Consider the following 24,606-nt stretch of genomic DNA (forward strand, 5'->3'; position numbering starts at 1 on the left):
CCAACCAGTGAAGACTACCCTAAAGAACCAAAGGACGCCTCCACTTCTATCATCGGTGTCATTATCACTAACGGTCTGAGGGTGACTAAAACACACAGTTCGGTAAACAAACAGCCACTGCATGTGTGAGCACACTCAATATATTGGAATGGTAAACCAGGCTCATGCATATGAATGGCCTATTATGTGTTGTGTGTGACTAAACTGATTAGTCATAAATAGCAGCAGTGCGGTTGGTTTTCCATTGACACCCCGGCGAATAGCCCCATGTGGTTTGGCATTAATAAAATGATTAGTCACTCCCATCTCCCCCAGGCTGAGCCAATGGAACCGGCTTTGACCTTTACACACCTCCGGGTTGTCCTCTAGCTAACACCCAGCTGTGTTGGGTCAGCCTACAATGGCACTCTCAGAGAGTGGGTTTTGATGCACCTGTGTGTGTGTCTGTGTGTGTGTGTGTGAGATGGAAACACAGGATGAGGTGTATAGAGACAGGAGAATAGGAGGCTTTAGGGGCTCTCTTTGTGATGAAAGGCCTGAGAGGATCTCTCCATCACCACTCCCAGCACCCATTGCCCCTCATGACTCCCCTCTGATAGATAGTAGATGGCACGGTTACCAAAGCATTGTACAAACACACACACACACTCTCTAACGCGCGCATGCACACACACACACACACACACACACACACACACTCAGACACAGAGAGAGAGACACAGGGGACAGGTAGCAATGGCAAAGGCTACATGATTCTTTCATTCCTGTCACCAAAGCAGAGAGGAGATGTGAGAGGCAGTAGAAGGGAGGAAGGTCATCAGCGGCCCTGCGGCTAACTGACCGTCCTGGTAGATGAATAGCTAATGGGAAGGAGTGGGGACGGTGGCGGTGAGAGAGCTAGTTACCTCATTAAGGCTTCCTGGAGTCTCAGAGACCTTACTTCAGGAGGCTAATCACACAATTAAACACGGTGAATATTCCTGTGAGGTCTGAACTGTGTAATAACCATACAGTAGTTGTCTACAAGCGATTGCATATTCAATATTCAGAATCACCTTTAATCAGTAAGTACATTTACACATACTCAAATCCTCACTAACGAGGTTAGGAATGGATCCAACCCGACACCCTTCATCTCCTTTCTAACCCCACTCCAAAGCCTGGTGTTTTCTGGATTGATCAGTTCTGGGTTAATTCACCGCGGCTAAAGCCAGCGGAGCTCATTTCAAACCGTAGGCTTTAATTTATTTTTTAAAGGAACGACAGCCATCACTCTCCATCCCAATGATCAGTCCCCCCAACTCCATCTCCTCTGTGGGACAGCTTACCGAACTGTCAATCAATTCTCCACTGCCATAACTGAAGAAAAACATCTTAGATGGATGATAGAGACAACCTAAAAAGCTCTTTGTCAGTGGATTAGCAGGTTTTCTCAGAGCACCTAAATTAATTCTAACTGTGATTATGACTGTGAGGTTAGGCTCTCCAGGACCTGCCAATGTTTCTTGATTTCCTTTTGTCTGATTAGCAGCCTTTCCACCGGCCAGCAGGCTGGACTTAAGCTACAGGGTAGAGCAGCTCTTTGACCAGAGACATTCAGCTTCTGACTCTGAAGTCACTCAGTCCTTCACTCCGGCATTTCATAGCATATCATTTCCTTGTGTTTTACAAGGGCAGAGTGGATGGAATAAAGGACTTCAGAGACACACACACACACACACAAAAGCACAAGCAGATATATACAAACACGCACACACACAAACACACGGACGCACACACAGAAAGCACAATTTATTTTCCTGCTGAGCGCTTTCATGGCGATGAGGGGCACACGTGTCTGGAGGTTGACAAAGGCTGCAGTCTGTTCTTGATTTGATGGAATTGTGTCATTCGTCAGCTGTGACACACAGGCTATCAGGAACAGTGCTGGATTGGAACGTTCCCTTTCTACAGCGCGACTTGACTTGGGCAAAGGTTATACTATCACACTGTGATTGTGGTTTCTTGTGTCTGATACACTGAAGTACGCACAGAGGTGTGCGCGCACACACACACACGCATTAACAACAGCGCTCGTACACACACATTTTACTATCAAAATCCTATTTTTTATATTGATAAAACCAACCCCAGCTTTAGCCCTTAATCTCAACCATAACCCAAAAGTGTTAAAAATTGTATTTATTTTAGACACATCAATCCTTGTAGGGACAGAGATCATTTCCATTCTAATTCTCATTTTCCCTGACGCCTAAACTTAACCCAAGCTGAAAATAGTGTTTTTCCTCATGGGAATCTGCAAAAATGTCCCCACAAGGTCAAACTTTCCTTGTTTCACTGTCCATGTGGGGAGTTTTGGTCCCCAACTGGACTGAAAACAGTGAACACACATAGACACACGCATTGTGTGGAACGCAGCGGACTGTGGAGTGAATAGGCGGCATATGGTAGGTCCCTGTACAGACCCACGCTCTTCACTCTGCTCCCCTCCTCTCTTCACTGGGCCTGTTCATTTTCCCCTTCGTCTGACGGTGCAGCTTTCAAGGACACACATTACAGTAATGTGAAGTGTGTGTGTTTGTGCGTGTGTGTGTGTGTTTGTGTGTGTGTGTATGTGTGTGTGTGCGGGCATGCGCATGTGTGTCCTTGTGTGTGCGGGCATGTTGGGGAAATCTATGTGTGTCGCTTCATTTTCTATATTGACATTAAAACTGAAGGACGGGGACGGAAAGCAGCCAGGCTGGTGTGGTCATGCAGCACAGACAGATGCTAGCCGGCTGTGTGACGGGGTCGCATGAGACACGAGGCGAGTGGCCACACACACTCCCAGCTGGGTTGGAGACATGAAGTACTAGAACCAGCAATGAGCCAGTAAAAGACTGGCCACTGGTGGGCCTCCCAGTACCGTATGGCAGGGGAGCACCACTCCTCGTTTGTCCCAAACCAGCAGAGCATCTTCCAGAACAGCAGAGTCACTGGATATGTTTGATTGTACCTCAGGGATTCTGAGGCTTCTGCATGCATGACCAAGCGTTCACTGGAGAGAAACAGTGTACCAAGATGGTGCTTCAGTGAATAGTTGCCATCTCCTGGGCTCCTACCCTGCTAGTTTGTGAAGGGTTTTTGTATATTGCCTGTGCCATCATTTTCTGTGATGAGAGAATCTCCCGGAAATCCAAAAAGTAATCACTCACCTGGATCTATACTATGATTAAATTTCTAAAGAATCTTCAGCCTAAAACATTCTGTTTAATCCAGACCATGCCCTACTTATTCCAGACCACGCACTAGTTAATCCAGAGGAGACAAAACTCTAGATCACGTATTAAACACATAAACCCATAAGGTCCTTGCTTTACCAACTCAGACCGTAATACAACCCTATTGCCTCAGACCTGTAAACAATAACATGAATAGGAACTAACAGGTTACCAGTGACACCCTCAACATGGCAGTGTTGGATGAAGTCAATGCCAAGCTACAGGACTGCTGTACCAACACCGGCTGGATTATGTTCCAGGATTCATCCATCGATGACATCGTCCCCACAGAGACCATACCTTCATACCCAACCAGAAGGCTTGGATTACAGGCGGCATTCACATTGAGCTGAAGGCCAGAGCTGGCAATATCAAGGAGTGAGACACAAATCCGGACTCTTTAAAAGAAATCCCTGACCAGCTATTAAACGGGCAAAGCATCAATATAGGTACAAGCGTGAACCCAACTACGGCGGCGCTGACGAAGGCCTTGCAAACTATCACAGACCGGAAAGGGAAACCCAGCTTGAGAGCTCCCAAGAGACACAAGCCAACCAGATGAGCTAAATGCCATCTATGATCGCTTTGAGGCAAATAACACTGAACAATGCTTGAGAACACCTGCTGTTCTGGACGACTATATGATTCTGCTCTCCTCAGCCAATGTAAGCCTTTTAAACAAGTTACTGCCCTCTCGCTCCATCTGCCTCTTTTTGTCTTTGTTGTTTGCAGGTTGGTGGCAGGTAGAGCTGTTTGGCTTGTTAAGGAGATAAGTCACACCTGGGGTTGGCATTGGCTAGAAGTTAGAAGTTCCTGGTGCCCATTCCTGTCTATCTCGCTTCATGAGCACCGTTTTGTTCTTTGACCTTTTGGTTAAGCGCACACTTCAACACTTCTACATGTCCATGCACCTCTAATTCACGCCTGATATTCCTACTTACGCACTTCATAGTTTATGTTGCATTAGTAGTTGCATACTTTGTCATTCATTTATTAAACTATTTTGTTACTCCTTTTACGACAATGTGTGGACTCCCTTGTTTGTCGCAGTCTAAGAGCCGGGTTTGACAAATAGGAAAACATCCATAAGGCTTCAGTGCCAGATGGAATGCCAGAGATCACACTAAGAGCATCAACAGACCAGCTGGCTGTTGTCTTCTTGGACATATTTAACCTCTCCCTGACCCACTACATAATACCGATGAGCCCCAGTGCCCAAGAAGGCAGAAGGCTACCTACCTACAGTGAATGACTACTGTCCAGGAGCACTGGTCGTCCTTTGGAACCGCTCCCAGGTGAGGCTAGGCATCAAGACATCCACCACCTGAACCCTCAACTCAGGGGCCTGTTAGGGATGTACTCTTTGGTCATACACGACTACAAGGCTGTGCACAACGCAATCAACCACTTCTCTGATGACACAACAGCTATAGGCCTAGTTGATGAACAGACCAAACGTAGGGAGGAGGTCCAAGTTCTGGCAGTATGTCTACAACATCTCGCTAAACACTAGACGCAGGAACTAATGGTGGACGCCAGGAAACAGATGAAGAACAACGCCGTCCAACCATCCCCCAACGTGCAGCACTGAAAGCATCTTGACCGGCTGCGTCACTCCTTGCTATGTCAACAGCCCCAACATGCATCGCAAGGAGCTTCAGAGGGTGAAAACCCTTAACACCCAGGAGCTCTATACCAGGCGGTCACCCAAGCCACACTCTGGTCCCTATACTACTACATGTCTGGTTGTATTTGTCCCTCAATTCTGGAACCAACCCATTTCAGTTACTTTCCCCAATCCATGAGACAATAAAAACAACACAGCCTAATGATTAACCCGGTCTATCTGGCCTGTCATTAACATCACCTTTTTTTTTAATACTGATTACCTGCGCACACACTAGATACATTCCCACACACCCACTCACACATAGTAATACACATTTTGTATATTACTAGTTACATATTCCTTGTGTTACGTCTCTTTATTATTATGATGATGATGATTATTATTATTTTTCTCTCTTGGTAGTATAATTTATTTTACTCTGCATTATTGGAAAAGGGCCGTTAGGTAAACATTTCACCATGAGTATGCACCAAGTGTTTACAAATGAGACACTTTTATGCACTCAAAAGTCTGCTTATATGTCAGTTAACTACTATTCTCAGTGTTGCTCGGAATACACATTGATTGGCCATAACCAGGCTGGTATCCAATCATGCCTAAGGTCCCGCCCTACCTTTGGATGCCTCGGTTCCATAAGGGTTTCCCAGGCTGTCTGTCAGGTCAGGTAACCAGGCGTCTCTGACTGCAGACTTGAAAACGTCACGGTTGTCGAGGCTCTGGATTGGCCGGAAGTTGCTCCTCAGGTACTCGACAGACTTCACATGGTCCTGCTGCTCTGTGGTGAAGATAGAGTAGAATGCCTCCAGCTAAAATAGACAGAGAAAGAGAGGGAGAGAAAGAGACAGAAAAAATATATATTAAGGAGGTGAGAATTACATTTTGAGGATATTAAAACCTGAAAAATGAACCATTGTTTGGTTGACATGTTCAGGGAATCTTTCTAGCAGTCAAATCCCTGGGAGCCCCTCCTTTCCTTTTCCCATAGTTGTGATGCTGCAAGATTTTTTCGAACAGTAAGAATGAGAGGCTTAAAAAAGGTATTCAGGGCCAAATGAACCTAGCCTAATGAGGGAAATAGTGTTTGTGAAACAAACAAAAAAACATGACCAGCACTTCTTGGCTGAAAAACCACAACCACAGAATAACCACTCCATCTGACCAGGGCAGCCAGGAACTAATCATCCTAATCTGTTGAGTGGTTTAAGACGATGAAAGCAAAGTCTACGTTTTAGAACGTCAACATCACAACAAGAAACACGCTGCTCGTGTAAAAACCACAGTCAGGTTTAAAAGAGAAAACAGGGAGGAAAAGAGAAAGGGCAGGATTTAGACAGGGAAGGTCTCATTTCCGTAGTGGTTTGGGAGGTTACGGTTACAGCGCGACAGTCGGACCATTTCCCTGTCAGCGGAGCTCTGTGTGTGTTTATTAAGAGTACTGAGACTGCAGGTCTGTGTAATACTCAACTAAATGTCTACCCCCTACAGTGGCTGTAGAACATGGCTAGGCAAATCCATTCAGCCGCAGGCCGAGTTTTGTCAGAGCTGATGGTCGGAGGCTGGAACGTAATTAGAAAAGAAAAAAAATTGTACACTATGAATTGACCACTACTAAGCCGAAAAAACAGATTGTGTTTGAAAATAACAATTTCATACCATGATTACTTTGTGACTCTGCCATGTAATGTCTCGTTGTATTTCTGGGAACACTTGGGAACAGATTTCTTTTAAATTGACATTATTCTGAGCTAAATTCCTGGTGGTTTTAAAGTCTGTTTGGACACAAAGGAACAAACACACACACACACAGTTCCCGCTACAGAGGGTGTGTACATGTTATCTGACACTATAGAGAATGTAGTCCAGCTGCAGCCGAATAATACTCCATCTTCCATCCTGATCCCTTTCTATTGGCTGCATTAGCTCATCTGTTAAACATCATGTAGCCTCCATTCCTGGCACAGACCACACAGTCTCACACCAGGCCGCGTTGAGGCAATACGCTGTTCTCCACCAAATCTCTTAATCAGACTAAAATCTGCTAATCCCTAATATGGCAAAACCCCCCTGAAAAAGCAGCTTACAGGGATTGAAATCTCTTCCAGGCCAGAGAGAGGATTTCTACTTTTTGTGGAAATCACAGCGCAATTGGAGACTAATACTTTCGGTAGCGATGCAGTACACACGCAAGAACGCCATCACACACACAAACACACTGTTGTTACTGGTAAGAAAGGCGTCCATGAGGGGGTGAGCATGGGGTTAAGTGGCCTGGCGTGACAACGGGCGTTCCCCTGACACATAGCTGGGTTTTGGAGGTCCACACACTCACGGTTCACATGTTACATATGGAAGCATTTTAGGCGTTAGCTGTCGCTGAGGAAAAGCTGAGCATCGATCTTCGGTAAAAGCCACCCCTAAGCAACATCTGTTACTCACTATGACCTACTTCTACCAAATAGTGGAAGATCAAGAACAAAAGACAGACATGGAGGGAGGGACAACATTAAATTAATAAAGAGAGACAGGGAGGGCGAGAGGGAGGTAGCGAGAGATGGGTGAGTAAAAGAGCTGGAGGGAGTGAGGGAGATGGAGAGGGAGGGCAGAAGGGAGTGAAAGAGAGAGGGAGCAATAGAGGCTGGGAAGGAAATAAGGAAAGAGGCAGTCGGTGAGAGACAGAGGAAAGGAAAGAAAAAGGAAAGGAGAGAGTTGGGGAGAGGTGGAGGGAAGAAATACGAGCAGGAAATAGAGAGTTGAAGAGAGAGGGAGGGAAGGAACGAGAGAGCTGGGGAGAGAGGGAGGGAAGGAACGAGAGAGCTGGGGAGAGAGGGAGGGAAGGAAGGAGAGAGCTGGGGAGAGAGGGAGGGAAGGAAGGAGAGACCTGGGGAGAGAGGGAGGGAAGGAACGAGAGAGCTGGGGAGAGAGGGAGGGAAGGAACGAGAGAGCTGGGGAGAGAGGGAGGGAGGGAAGGAACGAGAGAGCTGGGGAGAGATGAAGACAGAGACAGACAGGAGAGAGGGAGCACATTGTGTCTTCTTTCATCTTGGCCAGTGATGTTTTCTTTAAACCGCAGGACAGGAACAGTAACAATAGACTTCAAAGCCCAGTTAAAAATGTTAAAAAAGACTGACTAATGGTCAGGGTAAACATCCGGAGGATGGAGGACAGGACCGGTAAGGGATTCCACTGACGGGAAGGAAAGACGTGCTGTCTGTGTGGATGGAGCTTCTAAAGTCACATCTCTTCCTAGTTCCTGTCCTGCCCATGAACACACTGGTTTTGCATCACCTCACATGTGTCCTGGGTTCCTCTCAGGAAGGCAAAACATTTGTATTATATATAGACAGTCTATTCGGGTGCTATGAGACGAAATGAAAACCCCTGCATATTCTATATATTTCACAGAGTATATTCATTGTTGTTTGGATCTCAGGCTAAATCAAATCATCCAAAAGGTCAGGCTGAGAGTTCTTCCATGCTGCTTCTCATCCTCTCTTGTCTGCCTCTCCGCTCTCTTATAATTCAGAGGATGACAACAGACAAATCCCCTCTATTACTTTGCTACGGGACACCTGCTGTCCTCTGCCGAAGAAGCGCCGTTCACAGTCAGCTCCCATAAACACTCTGTTCTAACACGTCTGCCACTCATTGCTGTATTAAAGAGCAAAAAAAAAAACAGATGGATTCACCTCCAATCACATTTGGACAGAAATTGTTAATGGCTCCATTAGTAAAACGACCTGATGTGCACAGTCGGTGATAGCGCGCGTGCGGCCATCTTCCGGGGGCTCTTCTGGCCCGGGGGCGCGGACAAACACGTCGGCCACAGCCGTGTGCGCAGCTTCAGTGTAATGCTGGTGGTAGACAGGTCTTAAGGGCACGTGAAAGTCCTCACTTCCGGCAGTACAATGCACGCAGCCGCTAACACCGTCTGCCTTTCCGCTGGCTACTGAGGCCGCACACGCCGATGTACCGTTTAGCATTCAGCGGTAGGAGCACGCCGACGCTCCAACTCCGTGTGGCAGCCGGCATGTTATCCAGCCAGACGGTATGTAAGGGGAATATGAAGCTGGCTATGGGGAAGCTAGTGGTATTGAAATGGTCGAGAGCCATATGTGGGAGTGACCATATCTCTGTGGGCCCCTAGCCAGGCAGATCCTCTCCTTCACAGCTGCAGAGCTGTCTGGGCCTTGACTAAGCTCTGGCAGATAAACATGTTTAATGCAGACCCACAGAGCACGGTCACAGGGGGCAGCGCTCGGCCACCCCTCAACACCACAGCCCACACGCTCGCGCTCTTGACATCCTCTTTCTCCACATCCCCTTCTCTTTCATTCTCGCTAGCCATCTTGATTGCTTTCTCTCTGGTTTTCTCTCCCCTCTCCCGTATTTTTATTACTTGAGCTCTTTTCCGAGGCCCGTCCTACTGTGTCGTCGTGTGCTAAGCCAGCACCTCTTCCACATTTGGCTTCCTGCAACAACACTCTTAAGCAAACTCATTTGGCCTCATTACAATGTGCTTCAAGTGCCAAATGCTCCCTGGACTGCTGGGGAGCAGAGACGAGGAGTAGAGACTAGGAGAGTACAGCAGAGAAGGGAACTGCGATGGAAGACACTGCAGACAATGATTGTCTCAACTCAATCACAAATACATACAAAACACATTAAGGACTGATCGTTTTTCATGATCTGGGGTATCCGGAGGAAAAAGCCCCCCCCCCGAAAATCTAAAAATGGTTGACCCTCCCCCAAGCAAATTATATTTATCGCCCGAGCCTTCAGGAAGAACATAACCCTCCCCATTCAAAATACAGATTAAACAGTAGACTGAGCACATTTGGTTTTAAAGACAAACTCTCCTGCTCAACAATATGCACACAAAGGTAACCTATAGTGGTTCCCAACCCTTTTCAGTTCCTGCTTTGCTTGGATTACCCCTGAAGTACCCCCACATGTTAATTTCACTAGTAAGCCTATGGTGTCATGAGTGTTTTCAGGGCCCCCGTGGAGAAGCAAAGTACCCCCAGGGGACCTAGTATGACTGGTTGAGAACCACTGGCCAATACTATAGGACCAGTGTACAAAATACGGACCTAATAAAAGCGGAAAAATTAAAACGTATATAGGCTAGATTACCTATATATTCAAAACGCAGAACGTATTCTACCTTCAAGCCCACATTATAGGATTGTTTTTACTTTTCCAAACGTTTATAAAAATATGAAGCCTAATATGCACAATGCTGCACTTACCGCATATCCATCCTTGCAGCTAACGGAGGGAGCATTTGTTTCTAATAGTATTTTTTGTTGGATTTATAAAAAAATGTAATCACTGTCGCAAGCCCAGCACTCGAACCATCCACATGGACTGTTCTCTACATTCATACTGATAGTCTAACCATCCACATGGACTGTTCTCTACATTCATACTGATACTGTAACCATCCACATGGACTGTTCTCTACATTCATACTGATACTGTAACCATCCACATGGACTGTTCTCTACATTCATACTGATAGTATAACCATCCACATGGACTGTTCTCTACATTCATACTGATAGTCTAACCATCCACATGGACTGTTCTCTACATTCATACTGATACTGTAACCATCCACATGGACTGTTCTCTACATTCATACTGATAGTCTAACCATCCACATGGACTGTTCTCTACATTCATACTGATACTGTAACCATCCACATGGACTGTTCTCTACATTCATACTGATAGTCTAACCATCCACATGGACTGTTCTCTACATTCATACTGATACTGTAACCATCCACATGGACTGTTCTCTACATTCATACTGATAGTCTAACCATCCACATGGACTGTTCTCTACATTCATACTGATACTGTAACCATCCACATGGACTGTTCTCTACATTCATACTGATAGTCTAACCATCCACATGGACTGTTCTCTACATTCATACTGATAGTTGACCATCCACATGGACTGTTCTCTACATTCATACTGATAGTCTAACCATCCACATGGACTGTTCTCTACATTCATACTGATAGTATAACCATCCACATGGACTGTTCTCTACATTCATACTGATAGTCTAACCATCCACATGGACTGTTCTATACATTCATACTGATAGTTGACCATCCACATGGACTGTTCTCTACATTCATACTGATAGTATAACCATCCACATGGACTGTTCTCTACATTCATACTGATAGTATAACCATCCACATGGACTGTTCTCTACATTCATACTGATAGTCTAACCATCCACATGGACTGTTCTATACATTCATACTGATAGTTGACCATCCACATGGACTGTTCTCTACATTCATACTGATACTGTAACCATCCACATGGACTGTTCTCTACATTCATACTGATAGTCTAACCATCCACATGGACTGTTCTCTACATTCATACTGATACTGTAACCATTCACATGGACTGTTCTCTACATTCATACTGATAGTCTAACCATCCACATGGACTGTTCTCTACATTCAGTAGCAGCAGCTCCTCCAACACACGATTCATATACTCTTCCCCCAACGGAACATCTCCCTTCGACTCTGAAAATCCATTGAATATTTCAAGACAATCTACAGCAAACTGAGACTGCAAAGAAACTCTTACATTTTTGAGTAGAGAACCACGGTTCTTCTGTAATTCTGTAATGCCATGATGGTAGCACAAAGTTGGACTCATCAAATAGCCAATAGAAGGGTGCTCTAGAAATAAGGTATGTTCCGCGAGTCAATAAGCAAATTCTAAAAGTCTGACAGCTACTAAAATGTAATCAATTATAAAATAAAATCACCCTCCCTTGGACTTAATAAAAAACTGTAAAAACCTCCCCAAGACTGATATGAAAAAAGCATGACCCTCCCCACTTTCCCTCCCTGTCTCATTATGTAAAATTCCAATCTCTCCCTTAGATATGGGAGTATATTACAGCTCCTGGAAAATGGGAGGCCATTAGTCAAAAACGTATGTGTGTATGTGTGTGTGTGTGTTTGTATGTGTGTGTGTGTGTGTGTGTGTATGTGTGTGTGTGTGTGTGTGTATGTGTGTATGTATCCCTTTTAGTCACTATGGGGGGGACTAATACCTGTATGTGTATCATCTGAATATGAAATTCAATCACGCCTTTCAAGGCCAATAAGGGCTTCAGTTGATGAACCACTTGTCTTTTGTTCTTGGTCACACCAAACAGCTCTGGTGAGAATTTTCACCTTTTTCAATTTTCAAACTTTTTTTTAATGCCACTTCTTCTGGCTGTGAAAACTGATGAAAGCTTTCAAGCTGGCTTTGTGTTCTGGACCATTCTGTTTGTTTTATGTGATTCCGGCAATCACTTTACACTCAAAGCGTTCCACATAGCATTCACCTGGTTATTTGGCTTGGTTGCTTGTCCGTCTCAGGCCAACTGCATTCAGCTACACTGAACTCATGAATCCAGCAACTGATGAGTTTCCACGTCCATTTCTTAGTATTCCCTGCTGACATGTCACAGACTGTTGGCTCATGCTATGGAGGCTGTGTGCGCCTCTGGGGAAACCCATTCGATTCCTCAGCCAGCCCCCAAGCCTAAACAGCCAAGATTCTGTGTGTTTGGTTTTGTTCCCGGCTTCACTCGTAACAGTATCACATCCCTTTTTTTGATTTTCTGGACTGTCTGAGGGCTACCTGGCATTCTACTAGTTGTGCTAGGGATATGTATTGTTGGGGCTGGATTTCAGGGCATAGACAGGGCTGTTTCGCATGAGAAGCTAGCTGCCTAGTGCAGAATCTTAACTGGGAACTATTCAACCCACTGATTCTCTCCCAAACAAAGTCCTGTTTTGGCAGTCCATCTCAAAGAGGTTTATGGTGTAGGTTTATGGGCCTTGAAAGGTACGACAACAGTTCAAACTAAGCCTGAACGTGCAATTCCTTCCATAGCATTGAAACCTGTTTCCTCCTTCAGGGAACCAAGTTCTAGATATATTCTTAGCATTCTGAATGAACCATTCCATGTATTATTGGACTATTAGAGAAGAAATTTGAAAGAAAGTGCGGCCTGGCCTGTGGTAACCAGTAAACCATGACACGCATTGTGTTTTCCACCTTGAGTTTTAAAGGGGGTTATAAGGGAGTCTGTTGCACATGCTGTTGCCCTTCACACAAGGCCTTGTACATTGTCGGACATAAACACCTTGTCAACCTGGTAGCCACTGAGGTGAAACAGGTGGTCTCAACAACAGCACACATACAAACATTCTGTTGCCAGAGGAGCCTGGGTCGATGCTGACGATTATGTGTTTTCTAGTACACAGAATAAGCCAGATGTTGTTGTGGAGAGGCCTGATATTGGAAGTAAGCTGCTCCTTTGACCGCAACATAGAGCAGGCCTCTGGTGACAAGTTGCTTAAATATCAGTACCTACTGTCACACCTGAACAGCCTGGGTTGGCAGCGCAAGCTTGCAATACTAACGATTGGGAGTCTTGGCCATGTTCACCGGGTAACAGTACATCAGATTTAAGGGCTGTGTAAGGGCCGGGCCGCTGGCGAGGTGATGCCCTGGGGCAGCGGAGAACAAGGTGGCGTTCCTACCCTTAGGTGTTCTCACATACAGCGGCCTTCACCAATAATCCATCTTGAATGTAAACTGAGTGTGTAGGCTCAAAGAGTATTTAAAATGCGTGCGTGTGTTTGTGTGCGGGTTTGTATGCGCGTGCGTGTTGGAGAGCGATAGGGTGACTCACCTGCTTGTAGGAGACAAACACGGGTCTGTTGAAGACAATCCACTCCACCACCTTGCTGCATGGCGGCGTGGTGAGAGAGCCTGTGTAGCGATAATAACTTCCCAACGACGACGGCAACAGGTCCCTCAGAACAAAGGGCTCCAGGAAGGTTTCTTTTTCTGCGGGAAGACATGAGACATAACGACCAGAAGTATCGACCATTCGGTCAAAGCCGCATACACTCATTATTCACATGTAATATGTCTCTGTACTGCAACATGTACAGTATGGACAGATCTGTAATGATTTAAACAGAGTCATGGGGAACAGTGTTCCTTTGTCAGTGAGTAGTTGTGTATGGCTTGTTGGTATTGATGCCAGTAGGCAGGTTTGGCAACCAATCATTACTATTGATCTTCTCAAAGATTAATTCAACCAGAGTAGAGATAGAGGTGATGTAACCACTGAATCTGTGCTCAGTATACCAGGCCAAATCAGAACCCATTTCGGAATGCACGACTTCAGCTTTGCGTACACCATTTTAGAGATAAAGAGAAGGGGCTAACTTTTCAGGGCCAACAATGAGGGTCCCCCACATACCCTAATATACGTAGCAGCGTAAATAACCTCAAAGATATGGCAAGGAAACAAACCGATAGATCCTCCGGCCCCACACATTAAAGAACCAAAAATGGGAATCCCATTGAGCGTGGGTGAAAAAGGGGCTTAGCGTGCTAGCAATACACCACGGAGGCGCATCACATTGGTAGTGAATGGGAGAGCTGGGGATTAACGCCACTGCTGGAGAATAGACGACAGACAGAAGCAGGCCCATTTGCATGGAAGGGGCTATGCGACTGCTAGGAGCATGGCTGAAACACTAGCCTCCCATACTGTACCGTAAGCTATTTCAGCCTTTAGAAATGAATTTCCAATCAGGGTTGGGGAATCAGCGGAGACTTCAAAGCCACCGTACCGTGAGACGCCGAATTAATGGACTTGTAATGTGTCCCGGCGAGGAACGCGGAGTTCATTCAGCACCGTCACGGGAGACCGGGGGGTGAGGGAACGGTTCACCGGGCCAACACCAACGCCGGACTAAGACTGAGCCATGTACAGATACATACATGCAAGAGAATCCAACGACACACAGGGTTAGGTTGGTCCGGGAAGCCTCCATCCCCGTCCTAAGCTGTGTCTAGTATAAAGACACCACCGTGGCATACATCCAGGCAATGTTTGTAACCAGATCAACTTGAATCCGTCTTAAATGTTAATGTTATGCAACGGCACCTATTCACGCCTCTGTGGTTTCATATCAAGACTGCGGCTTACTGTCTGTTTACAAGGTAACGTTGTCATGTTTAGATGGGCGCTATGGTGAGTGGGCCTTCCACAGTCTCCTGCGCTCATGAAGCGGCTTTTGATATAGGACATGAATGAACGGACCATTAATGATTAAAGCTGGGTACATGCATGTGTTGACTGGCCCCAGACGGATCCCACTTGCAAAATCAGCCTCTTGCAGGGGAAATATCTGAGCTGTAAACTATACACACGGACATGAAACGCACGCTGGCACGGAGCTGTCTTCAAGCATTTGATGTCCCTTGATGTGTCCTGACTTCTGATACATCTATTCTTACCCCGATGATGTCCCTGTCCCAGCTGTATAACCAAATATTAAGACTAAACAACAATGGAACGTTACTTGAGCAGACAGCTTGTCATGTACCACAGGCTCATTTGCTTAAAACACCAGCAGATTGAGCTCTGTCGCTTACGTTACAATTAAAATGCCTTCCTTGGAGGCACATGGAGCCCACACAGAGCCAGACATGGGTCGGCCTCGCAACGTTCTCACAAACTTCTTTTTTTTTGCTTCAAACAAGTGAGTTTCTCATTATGAGTGTGTATATGAGAAGGCTCCATTTGAATCCTGAGAGCCCCCCCCCCACCCCCAACCATCCCCCTCCATGCCTGTCCCCTCCCCGTGCGGAGGTGACAGAGCTGAAAATACATCTCTGCAATCACAACTGGAAGACAGCAGAAGACAGGCCTGTCAGCGGGGAGGAGGGGGAGGAGGGGGAGGAGTGGGAGGCAGGGAGGCGGGGGACCCCACGGTCATATCTGTCTCAGATAAAGACAGTGCATATCTCACCCCCCGTCACGCTGCCTGGCCCTGGGCATGCCACCGCCTGCCTCGCCTCCTGCCCTATCCTCTCCTTCCTCCCCTCCACTCCCACTCTCCTCACCCGCCCTCTCCCCCCTCTCCTCTTCTCGCTTAACTCCCTCATTCCCTCAGTCCTTTTTCTCTCTTCCAGCGTGCTCCCTTCTTTCTTTTACTCCCCTGTCAGGTTCATCGTTTCCCTGCTTCAGAGTCCCCCCTCTACTCCTTTAGAGCGTCTTCACACTCCTTTCTAGTCCTGTCATCTGTCTAGCCTCTCACCACAGGACATGGCCCGGGCCCTCTGTAATAACACAGCGCATCAAAGACCCAAAGACAGCAGGACTTCCATTGTGGCTGTCTTGGTGAAAGTTACAGGGACGTTGATAATGATTATTATTATTACTGGTTCCACAGGAGCTAATGGAAACGTGAGGATTGTTTCACAATCTCCATCATCACTGATATTATCATCAGCATCACAAAAAGGCAGACATATGTTATACTATAGTGTTGTCTGTATGTTGTTTGAAAGTGAACCAGTCCTTCGATATCAGTCAGAGCTCAGTGAATTAAAGACGTGTGCAGCCTTCCTCTTAGCCTGCCATGTGCCTTAAGCCTTTACCCTAATATCATGATTCCTGTCAGACTTAGCAGCTTTATCTCACATCTGAGTTCAAACATTCAACCAGCTACAGTCAATCCACCAGAGACACACCCACATGCCTCTGGTCTCATTCCGACAAGGTTTGAATTTTATTTACATTGTGTACATAGGCAGAGATGGATTGAATTGTATTTATATTGTGTATATGGGCAGAGATGGATTGAATTGTATTTACATTGTGTATATAGGCAGAACAGTTGGTAATGACATGGCTAAACTACAAAATCAACAAGACAAGTGGTTGTGAAGACACTCAGTCTGGTCCACTGTCTATCTTTGGTGATGACTTGAAGCACATGGAAATCCGACTAATTATGGAGTAGGTTAAACAAACAAAAAATGTAGGAATCATTTAATGATGGTCACATTATGCACAGCACTCAAAGCGTCCTGAAGCGAATTTGGAGCGGGACAGAGTGTGTGGAATTCATGCTCTAGTCAAATTATACACACCCCGCTCCTCTCCTGCTCCACTCTGATATATCCCATCGTGTAGCCAAATTGCTATGGTAATATTTTTTTTTCTTTATACTCAAATAGCATGTTTTTACTACGATGCCCATGCATTTTTTCAGAGGACCCGCACCCCGAAACGCCCCCCCCAACTTGAATCCAGTCTGTACAGGGAGATTTGTCACGAGGGCACAGCAGCTTGCCATGCTTGTTGAAGGGCATTTGTTAGACAAAGGTTTCATGTAAAGTGCAACCAGGCGTGAGCTACTGTACTAAGACAGGGCAACCAGAGTGGTGATGTGTCTTCCAGACATGCCCAGAACCAGCCAGATGAGGAAGTGTAAGAACTGGAACCAACATGTTTCACAACCAGAGACCATGCACCTTTTCTGTTTGGTATAACAAACTGAACGTGATTGGGCAGGACCTGCACAGTTTTCCCATGATTTTTACATTAAAACAAAAGGCCTGTGGTGACAGTGTTGAGGTGTATGGCTGAAGCATAACAGTCCCGCGATTCCATGAATACATTACATTACTTAAAGATGAATTTTTCGATTTTTAGCTCCTGGTTGCAGAAGTGGCCAGACTGCATCTTTAATGCTGTGGCTGTGCACCATTTTATTGAAGACTAGTGGTTTTATAAATTGCCCTCAGTAGTCCCAACAAAAAAATTATCTTCCTGTATATATATATTTTTTGTTGGCACCACTGAAGGCAACTGGCGGTGTATTCTCTATCATCAGGCAGTAGCATTTGATTTGGACCAGAAAATGAGTAAAATATGCCTGAAAGGTGCTGAGATAACGTACTGTTACAGGCAACTTCGCAAAAGCATTAGTGTTCCTGACTGAATGTTGTTGGTCTACGATGCTGGTGGAGTCAAAATCCCTTGTGGAATGATTGGCTGAGGCATCCCCACTCACCATGATGGACCACGCCCCTGAGGCCGTGAATAATGGGGTCCACTGCTGGATTGTCCTTTAGCCCGACCTGAGGACCAGAGAGGAGAGAGAAGAAAACATGTTAGCCTGGAAAATGTTTAATAAATTGAAGTCAACAAGGACTCAACGCTAAACAAAGACAGAAAAGGGCAGTTATAGAAAGTGAAGAAGGAAAGAGAGAGACAAAGGGAAGAGAGAGAAATCATGACTTGAACAGAGCACTACAGAACAGAGGCAATCAGCCTATTTGAGCTGAACAAAACATGACGTCAATGAACTCATACGTACAGTACCCACGCACTGATGGTTATGTTGATAGTTATTTGGGCACAGAATAGTCTAATTTCTACCTCACATTACAGAAATGAGAGAGGCACACTAGACTATTCTGTGCCCAGAAATGTTTGGCCTAAGAGTATGTTTTTAAAACCCTGCTGGGCCCAATGTTATGTTTAGAGTGTCACATGTCCGCAAGCAGCAGAGCAGCAGGTAAAGTGCTGATGAAAACACTTTGATTTGCACCACTGAGGGAAGATGGCTGGCCAGGGGAGATGCAAAAATATGCTCCATTACCCTATGTCTTTGTATCATCTCACAGGAAGGGTGAGAGGACTGTTAAAAAACAGGACTGCTATCTTTTTACTGGCACTAAGCAGAGACACATGGAAAGGAGGCCATCTGTGAGTATTGCGACAAAGCTCCACACTGATCTGAACACTGTCCCTACACTGACCTGAACAGTAACCTGAAAACTGTCCCTACACTGACCTGAACTATAACCTGAACATTGTCCCTACACTGACCCGGAGAGTAAACCGAACACAGTCCCTACACTGACCTGAACAGTAACCTGAACACTGTCCCTACAACGACCTGAACTATAACCTGAACATTGTTCCTACACTGACCCGGAGAGTAAACCGAACACAGTCCCTACACTGACCTGAACTGTCACCTGAACATTTTCCCTACACTGCCCCTGAAGAGAAACCTGAACATCATCCCTACACTCACCTGAAGAGAAACCTGAACATCATCCCTACACGCACCTGAAGAGAAACCTGAACACTGTCCCTACACTGAAATGAACACTAATCTGAACACTGTCCCTACATTGACCTGAAGAGAAACCTGAACACTGTCCCTACACTGACATGAACACTGATCTGAACACTGTCCCTACACTGACACGAACACTGATCTGAACACTGTCCCTACATTGACCAGAACAGTGCTGAACACTGGCCCTACACTGGCCAGAACACTCACTTGAACTCAGGCAGCATGTCTTTCTTAGTCTCCCCTCATAGAATAGATAGACAAACCATAGAGCAACATCCTTCCTTCATGATCTCCGTCCACCAGTCCTTTAGTCTCCCTCAGCCTCCTCTTATTTACTCCCCCTCTGATTTTTCCTCACCCCCACTGTCATCCGCTGTCATCCCCCATTCTTTTGTTTCTGCTCACCTCCTGAGCTTTTGTACATCTACAAGTATCTGGTGTTCATGCACACTGTCCCACTATTCTTAAATGCGCTGAATAGATGTTCTGGGAGGATGGCAGACCACACAGAACGACTGTTGCAGCACATAGCACTGGGCCAGATCTGCCTACCTAAGACAGCCCTGTGAGAGAGGGAGAAAGATGGCATCAAAGATAGACACAGGGGAGTAGCAGAAAAGAGATTGGGAGAGAGGCAGAGAGCGAAAGACGGAGAGCATGACCAGGGGAATTATAGTTTCATTATTAATGATTGTCTGTAAAAGCCCAGAGCTCCGTCTCCTGGGGACCTCCCCCAGTGGGCCACTGTCCCTCTTCCATCCTCCCTCATGCAGGCTGCCTTATCCAGACACACCAAACCACCGTGACGCAGGACAAAGACAATGTCAGTACACGTCTAAGGTTGCAAACAAATCCTGAGGATTTCTTCCCGACTTCTCTTCACTACCGTCCACCAAAAAGGCCGGCCCTTAGTCTGTCCAATCGGTGAAGAATAAAAGAACACCGCACATGACGCTACTGTGCCTTTAAGAGACTCAGTTCACTGCACTGTGTATCTTTAACTGCGGTGCGGGCAAATCCTACGGAGGAGAGTTTTCGACAAACGAGGATGAAACACCAGCTTCCCTTCCCACCAATGAGTGTTAAAGAATGGCACTGTCATTTTCTTGCATGTGTGCTCACCGCTTTTGGACGTTGATAATATATATTCCTTCCTAAAAATAGAACCTACGATCAATTAAGAGGGAGAATTCACGCCTAATGAAGTAACCAACATTTCTTTGCAGTGACATGAACTTAAAAGTGCTCCATCTTGTTTCTGGGGATGGTGACGTCGGTGGCAGTCTGAAGAATGTCCCACCGTAACTATGGTGACTGGCGACAGAGAGAGGAAGCAGAGATGAAGTGGCTAGGTCATCCTGCTTCATCAACAACAACCCTGCCTATACTGTATACACTAATACAGTTACAGGCCTTGCTTCCTCACAAATTTACCACTTAACAAATGGCTAAAACCAACTAGACCAAATTACATTTAATTAATTATTTTTCTCTGTTAAAAGCTGGAACTAATTTCACCTCCAGCAGCAACTACTCTCCTGAATTGGAAGAAGCATTGTAGCATCTAGCAATGTTGGCATATACGGTGTAATTAACTTTAATTGGAGGTAATTGATTCGGGGAGGGATGGAGAGTCACCTAAATAGACCCACCCCCACCAAAATCCCCCATCAACACATTATTTTAATGGTTGCCTCGCCTATCACACGATGCATCTCCTTAATTTAGTGCACACCTTGGCTGGGTTGATCAGCACTGAACCAGCGGTAAGTTGGTAGACGTGTGTTACAGTTGCGGTAAGTTGGTAGACGTGTGTTACTGATGCTGGTCATGACTCTGCCCTGCACACACCTATGTATCTGATCGTGTGGTGAATCGCTGATCATGCGGACTGTAAATAAGCCAATAAAACAGTAATGATAGATGTTACTACTGCAATCTATTTCAATCAGGGGGCCGGGCGCCGAGCGAGGTTGGACCGTAAAAGCATGGCAGCGCGAGCCCTGAGAGCTCACGCCAATTTGTCTTGTATGGCAACCGACACCGCTGAATTAATACATGGTACGGTGAGAGCAGAGCAATCTAATCACACCACAGACACACAAACACGCAATGACTGAGACAACACACGCGTGCACAAAAACACTGGCTTAAATATAAACACACCCATACCTACAGTGCTATTCTTGCGAGGCCCTTTCGGAGAGTAACAACTGATTTACATTGAAAATAACCCTAACCATAGCGACTTACCACAGCGACTTACCACAGCGACTTACCACAGTGACTTACCACAGTGACATACCATAGCGACTTACCACAGCGACTTACCACAGCGACTTACCACAGCGACTTACAGTTAACCCCTAATTCTAACCCTAACTAAGTCAAAAATAGCCTATGTAAAGTGAGGAACATTGAGGTCCTACACTGTTAGCCTTTTCCTGGGTAAACAATTTTTCATGAGGGCTTTAAAAGAATGCCGGTAGTTGGTAAAGCATACAAATACATCCACACACACAGACACACCCACACACACACCCATACCACACACTCTCTGTCTCTCGGACAGAGACGTACACACATATGAACATGACATACTCCTGGGGTCAGTTGATTGATAAATGGATGTTTCCATTGTGTGTATCGATTAGCTCTCCGTAAGAAGGGACCTTTTTATTAGCTGCTGGTATCTCTGGGTGTTGTGAGGACGATTGGCCTGGTGGGGACGTGGAACTTGGCATACAGGAGAGGAGGCTCTTTAAGGTTATCACAATTGAGGGAGCCATCACTTTTCAACAGGATACCTCGTCACGATAAACACCCCCGAGGGATACATCCACTCCGCAGGCCTGCCACATATTGGCTCTCTGACAATCAGTTTGCAGGCTCACTGTGTGTGTATGTGGGTGTGTGCGCGTGTACGTGTGTGTTATGTTAGTGTGTGCGGATGAGTATGTTTGTGTAGGTGCGTGCGTGTGTGTGCGTGTGCGTGCATGCGACAATAAGTATTTCCATTTCCCCAGTGCTCTGTATTCTACACTAGAGGTTGTTTGACATGCACACACACACACACACACACACAGGTTAGAGCTTGAAAGAGGAGAGGGTGTTTGAGTTAGAAGAGATCAAAGATTGAAAAATGCCATTATAAAGAGTGCACCCACACACACTCATATTTGCATTAGAACAAACGCATAGATGGAACCTCTGGAGACCCCACACACATTCTCTATGTATCTGCCTGGTTATTGAGGGCACAGCTTCACTTCAACCTCGCAGTTCAAGAGATGTGCATTATCAGATTTTTCACGGAATAAGGAGGCGTGGGGGAGTGGAGAGGACTATGGGAGAGGGTGAGAGAGAGTGACTGAGAGAGAAAGAGAGCAAGGGGGAAGACAGTCATTGTAATTCAGGGGACATAAATAACTGCCAACCTGGACCTGGAGAAGTGCAGGACTATGTGCACAGTGCATGTCGTTGCTGTCTGATGAAAACCTCTTATCTCCCACACAGACACTTCTCAGGAAAATCAAAAATATTACCATACCTTGCCATTAACTGACATCAAATTATTAAACTTTAGGAGCTATTTTGACTAAATGTTCTTGGTCCTAGATTAACTCTTTGACCAAGTGTGTACTTTCAAAATATGAAAAGGAACTAGTCATAAGGTTTTCTTCAGACAGTAGCCGTGTGTCTGTGGGCATGTGGTGGGGAGTGTGTCTGGGTGTGTGTGAGGGAGCATTAAAGGCGGGGTAATGGGCCAAGGAAAAGAGCACTTACACAATCGATGGGATCAAATTAACTTTTAATCCTGCCAATTCAGAATGATGAGTTCCAATGATTCCGCCCACTGCTAGCTGTTAGTTCAACAGTCTTACCTTCAGGCTGATCACTAAAGCCAAACTCAGTAAGACCTAAAATACATTTTCTCGAAAAGGATTGATGGAAAAGCTTACTTTTACATTTGTGTCACATTCAAGTGATAAAAAAGTATGTTTTGTACAGCTTATATGTACAGCAGCTGGGTTTACAAATCACATTTCTCCGCCCATTGTCTATCAAAATTGGGTAGGACATGGAGATTCTGCAGGTACTGAATTATGTATGGATCTGGTTAAATGAATAAGCCACTGGTAATAAATTACTAAATTGTCAAATTGTTTTTTTGTTGTTTTACCCCGAAACTTAATCCTAATTTTAACCTGTTGTGAATTCACATTTGAAGAGTTTGACTGACAACTCCAGAGAAAAGAATTAAAAAGTCATGGCAAAATGACAGATTCGTGACAGCATGGTGTAATTAAAATGCCAAGCCATGCTGTTATTTTGTTGATGCAGATTCGCCAAGGGAAGCTGTATTACTTGAAGATTAGGTTGAGATTTCTCCAGGTAATTATGATGCATGGTAATAATTCTTAAGCACGTTCTTGGCCCACCAGCTCCTCTGATCCAAACACAACTACAGCAACACATCAACAACACAGATATACAATTCATCCCTCTCATTATTAATGTTTTGACTAAATCGTTTGCTATTCCTCTTTCTTTCTTTCGGACCCACAACATTTTTACATATAGGCTACTTGTAACGTCGAAACAAGAGGGAGGACACATACGCATGTCTTTTAATAAAGAACTAAAAGCTAACGCAAACTACACGAAAACAGAAACAATGCCACAGCAGCATGAAAACTAAACAACGAGCGACAACAAACATAACAGGAGGAACCTAAATAGGGTCAGTGGTCAGGAACACAGGTGGGGCAATAACAACAAACAAGCGTCAGTGCTCCAAATGAGGGAGAGAAGGAGTTGGATTCCACTGGCAGGCCTGCCGTGCCAGGATGTCACAGCGGAAGCCACCAATCCCGGAACCCTGGCGAAGTCTACTGGGCTGTGAAAGAAGGGCTCCGTAGGCAACCGGGAACTGGCTGAGATGCAGCCCCGGAACCGACGAACAGGCAGTGGGGCAGGGCTTCAGAGGCGCACTTCTCCCACCAAACAACTGCTGGGGCGATAGTCTTCTACCCCCAGATCCACCTACAGGGGGTCCAGCAGTGGGGCCGGAAAGACGTGACCTCTATAAACCACGGGGATTCCCTGCGATCAATGAACCCGGTCGTACATCTCCTTTGGCAGCAGCAGCTGGGTCCGAGCGACCTTCTTCTCTGTGCTCCCGGATTCGCCGCCACAGGGGTTCCACACCGGAGCCAGAACGCACATCATCTCCATGCACTGTGCTTATCGTCCCACCGCCATAGCCCCCCCCCCAAAAAAATATTGATTTGGGGACATGACAATACTGGAAACATTATCAAAGACATACACTTTTTGCCAAACAAAATGGAGCATTTTTTTTTTTTCCATAATGTACAAACAGATTAAAACGGTGAAAGACGCATTAAAACTGTTTTACAACAGAACACCTTGGCTTAGGTGGTTAAATGACTGAATAAGGTGTGGCCTTAACAAATGGTGAACAGTCAGGTTGGCAAGGACAACTGTCTGTGCGACATGCTTTGTGAATGAGAAAACTGACTCACCAATGCACGACAGGCAGAAAAAAACACATGCACAATTGTGTGTGATCCGAGACAGAGACAGAGGAGGGGCTGCCTGCCTTTCCACCCATACTCTCATGCAATGCACCAGCTGACGTAGGCTGTGTGTGCCGGGTCCAATGCAAACTTGCCACTG

General features: G+C 45.7%; 1 protein-coding gene across 3 annotated transcripts in view; it reads right to left on the reverse strand.

Moving 5' to 3' along the window:
• Positions 1-24,606, reverse strand: part of ptprga (protein tyrosine phosphatase receptor type Ga) — a 239,652-nt gene that overhangs the window by 34,490 nt on the left and 180,556 nt on the right. For all 3 annotated transcript variants that reach the window (XM_029113688.2, XM_029113687.2, XM_029113689.2), the window contains 3 exons: positions 17,824-17,890; positions 13,632-13,789; positions 5,504-5,696 (listed from right to left, as the gene is read on the reverse strand). In XM_029113688.2, the coding sequence (XP_028969521.2) occupies positions 5,504-5,696; positions 13,632-13,789; positions 17,824-17,890 (418 nt within the window). The remainder of the gene's footprint in view (positions 1-5,503; positions 5,697-13,631; positions 13,790-17,823; positions 17,891-24,606) is intronic.

This window comes from Esox lucius, chromosome 17 (genome assembly GCF_011004845.1).
Source record: "Esox lucius isolate fEsoLuc1 chromosome 17, fEsoLuc1.pri, whole genome shotgun sequence".
NCBI classification, from domain to species: Eukaryota; Metazoa; Chordata; class Actinopteri; order Esociformes; family Esocidae; genus Esox; species Esox lucius.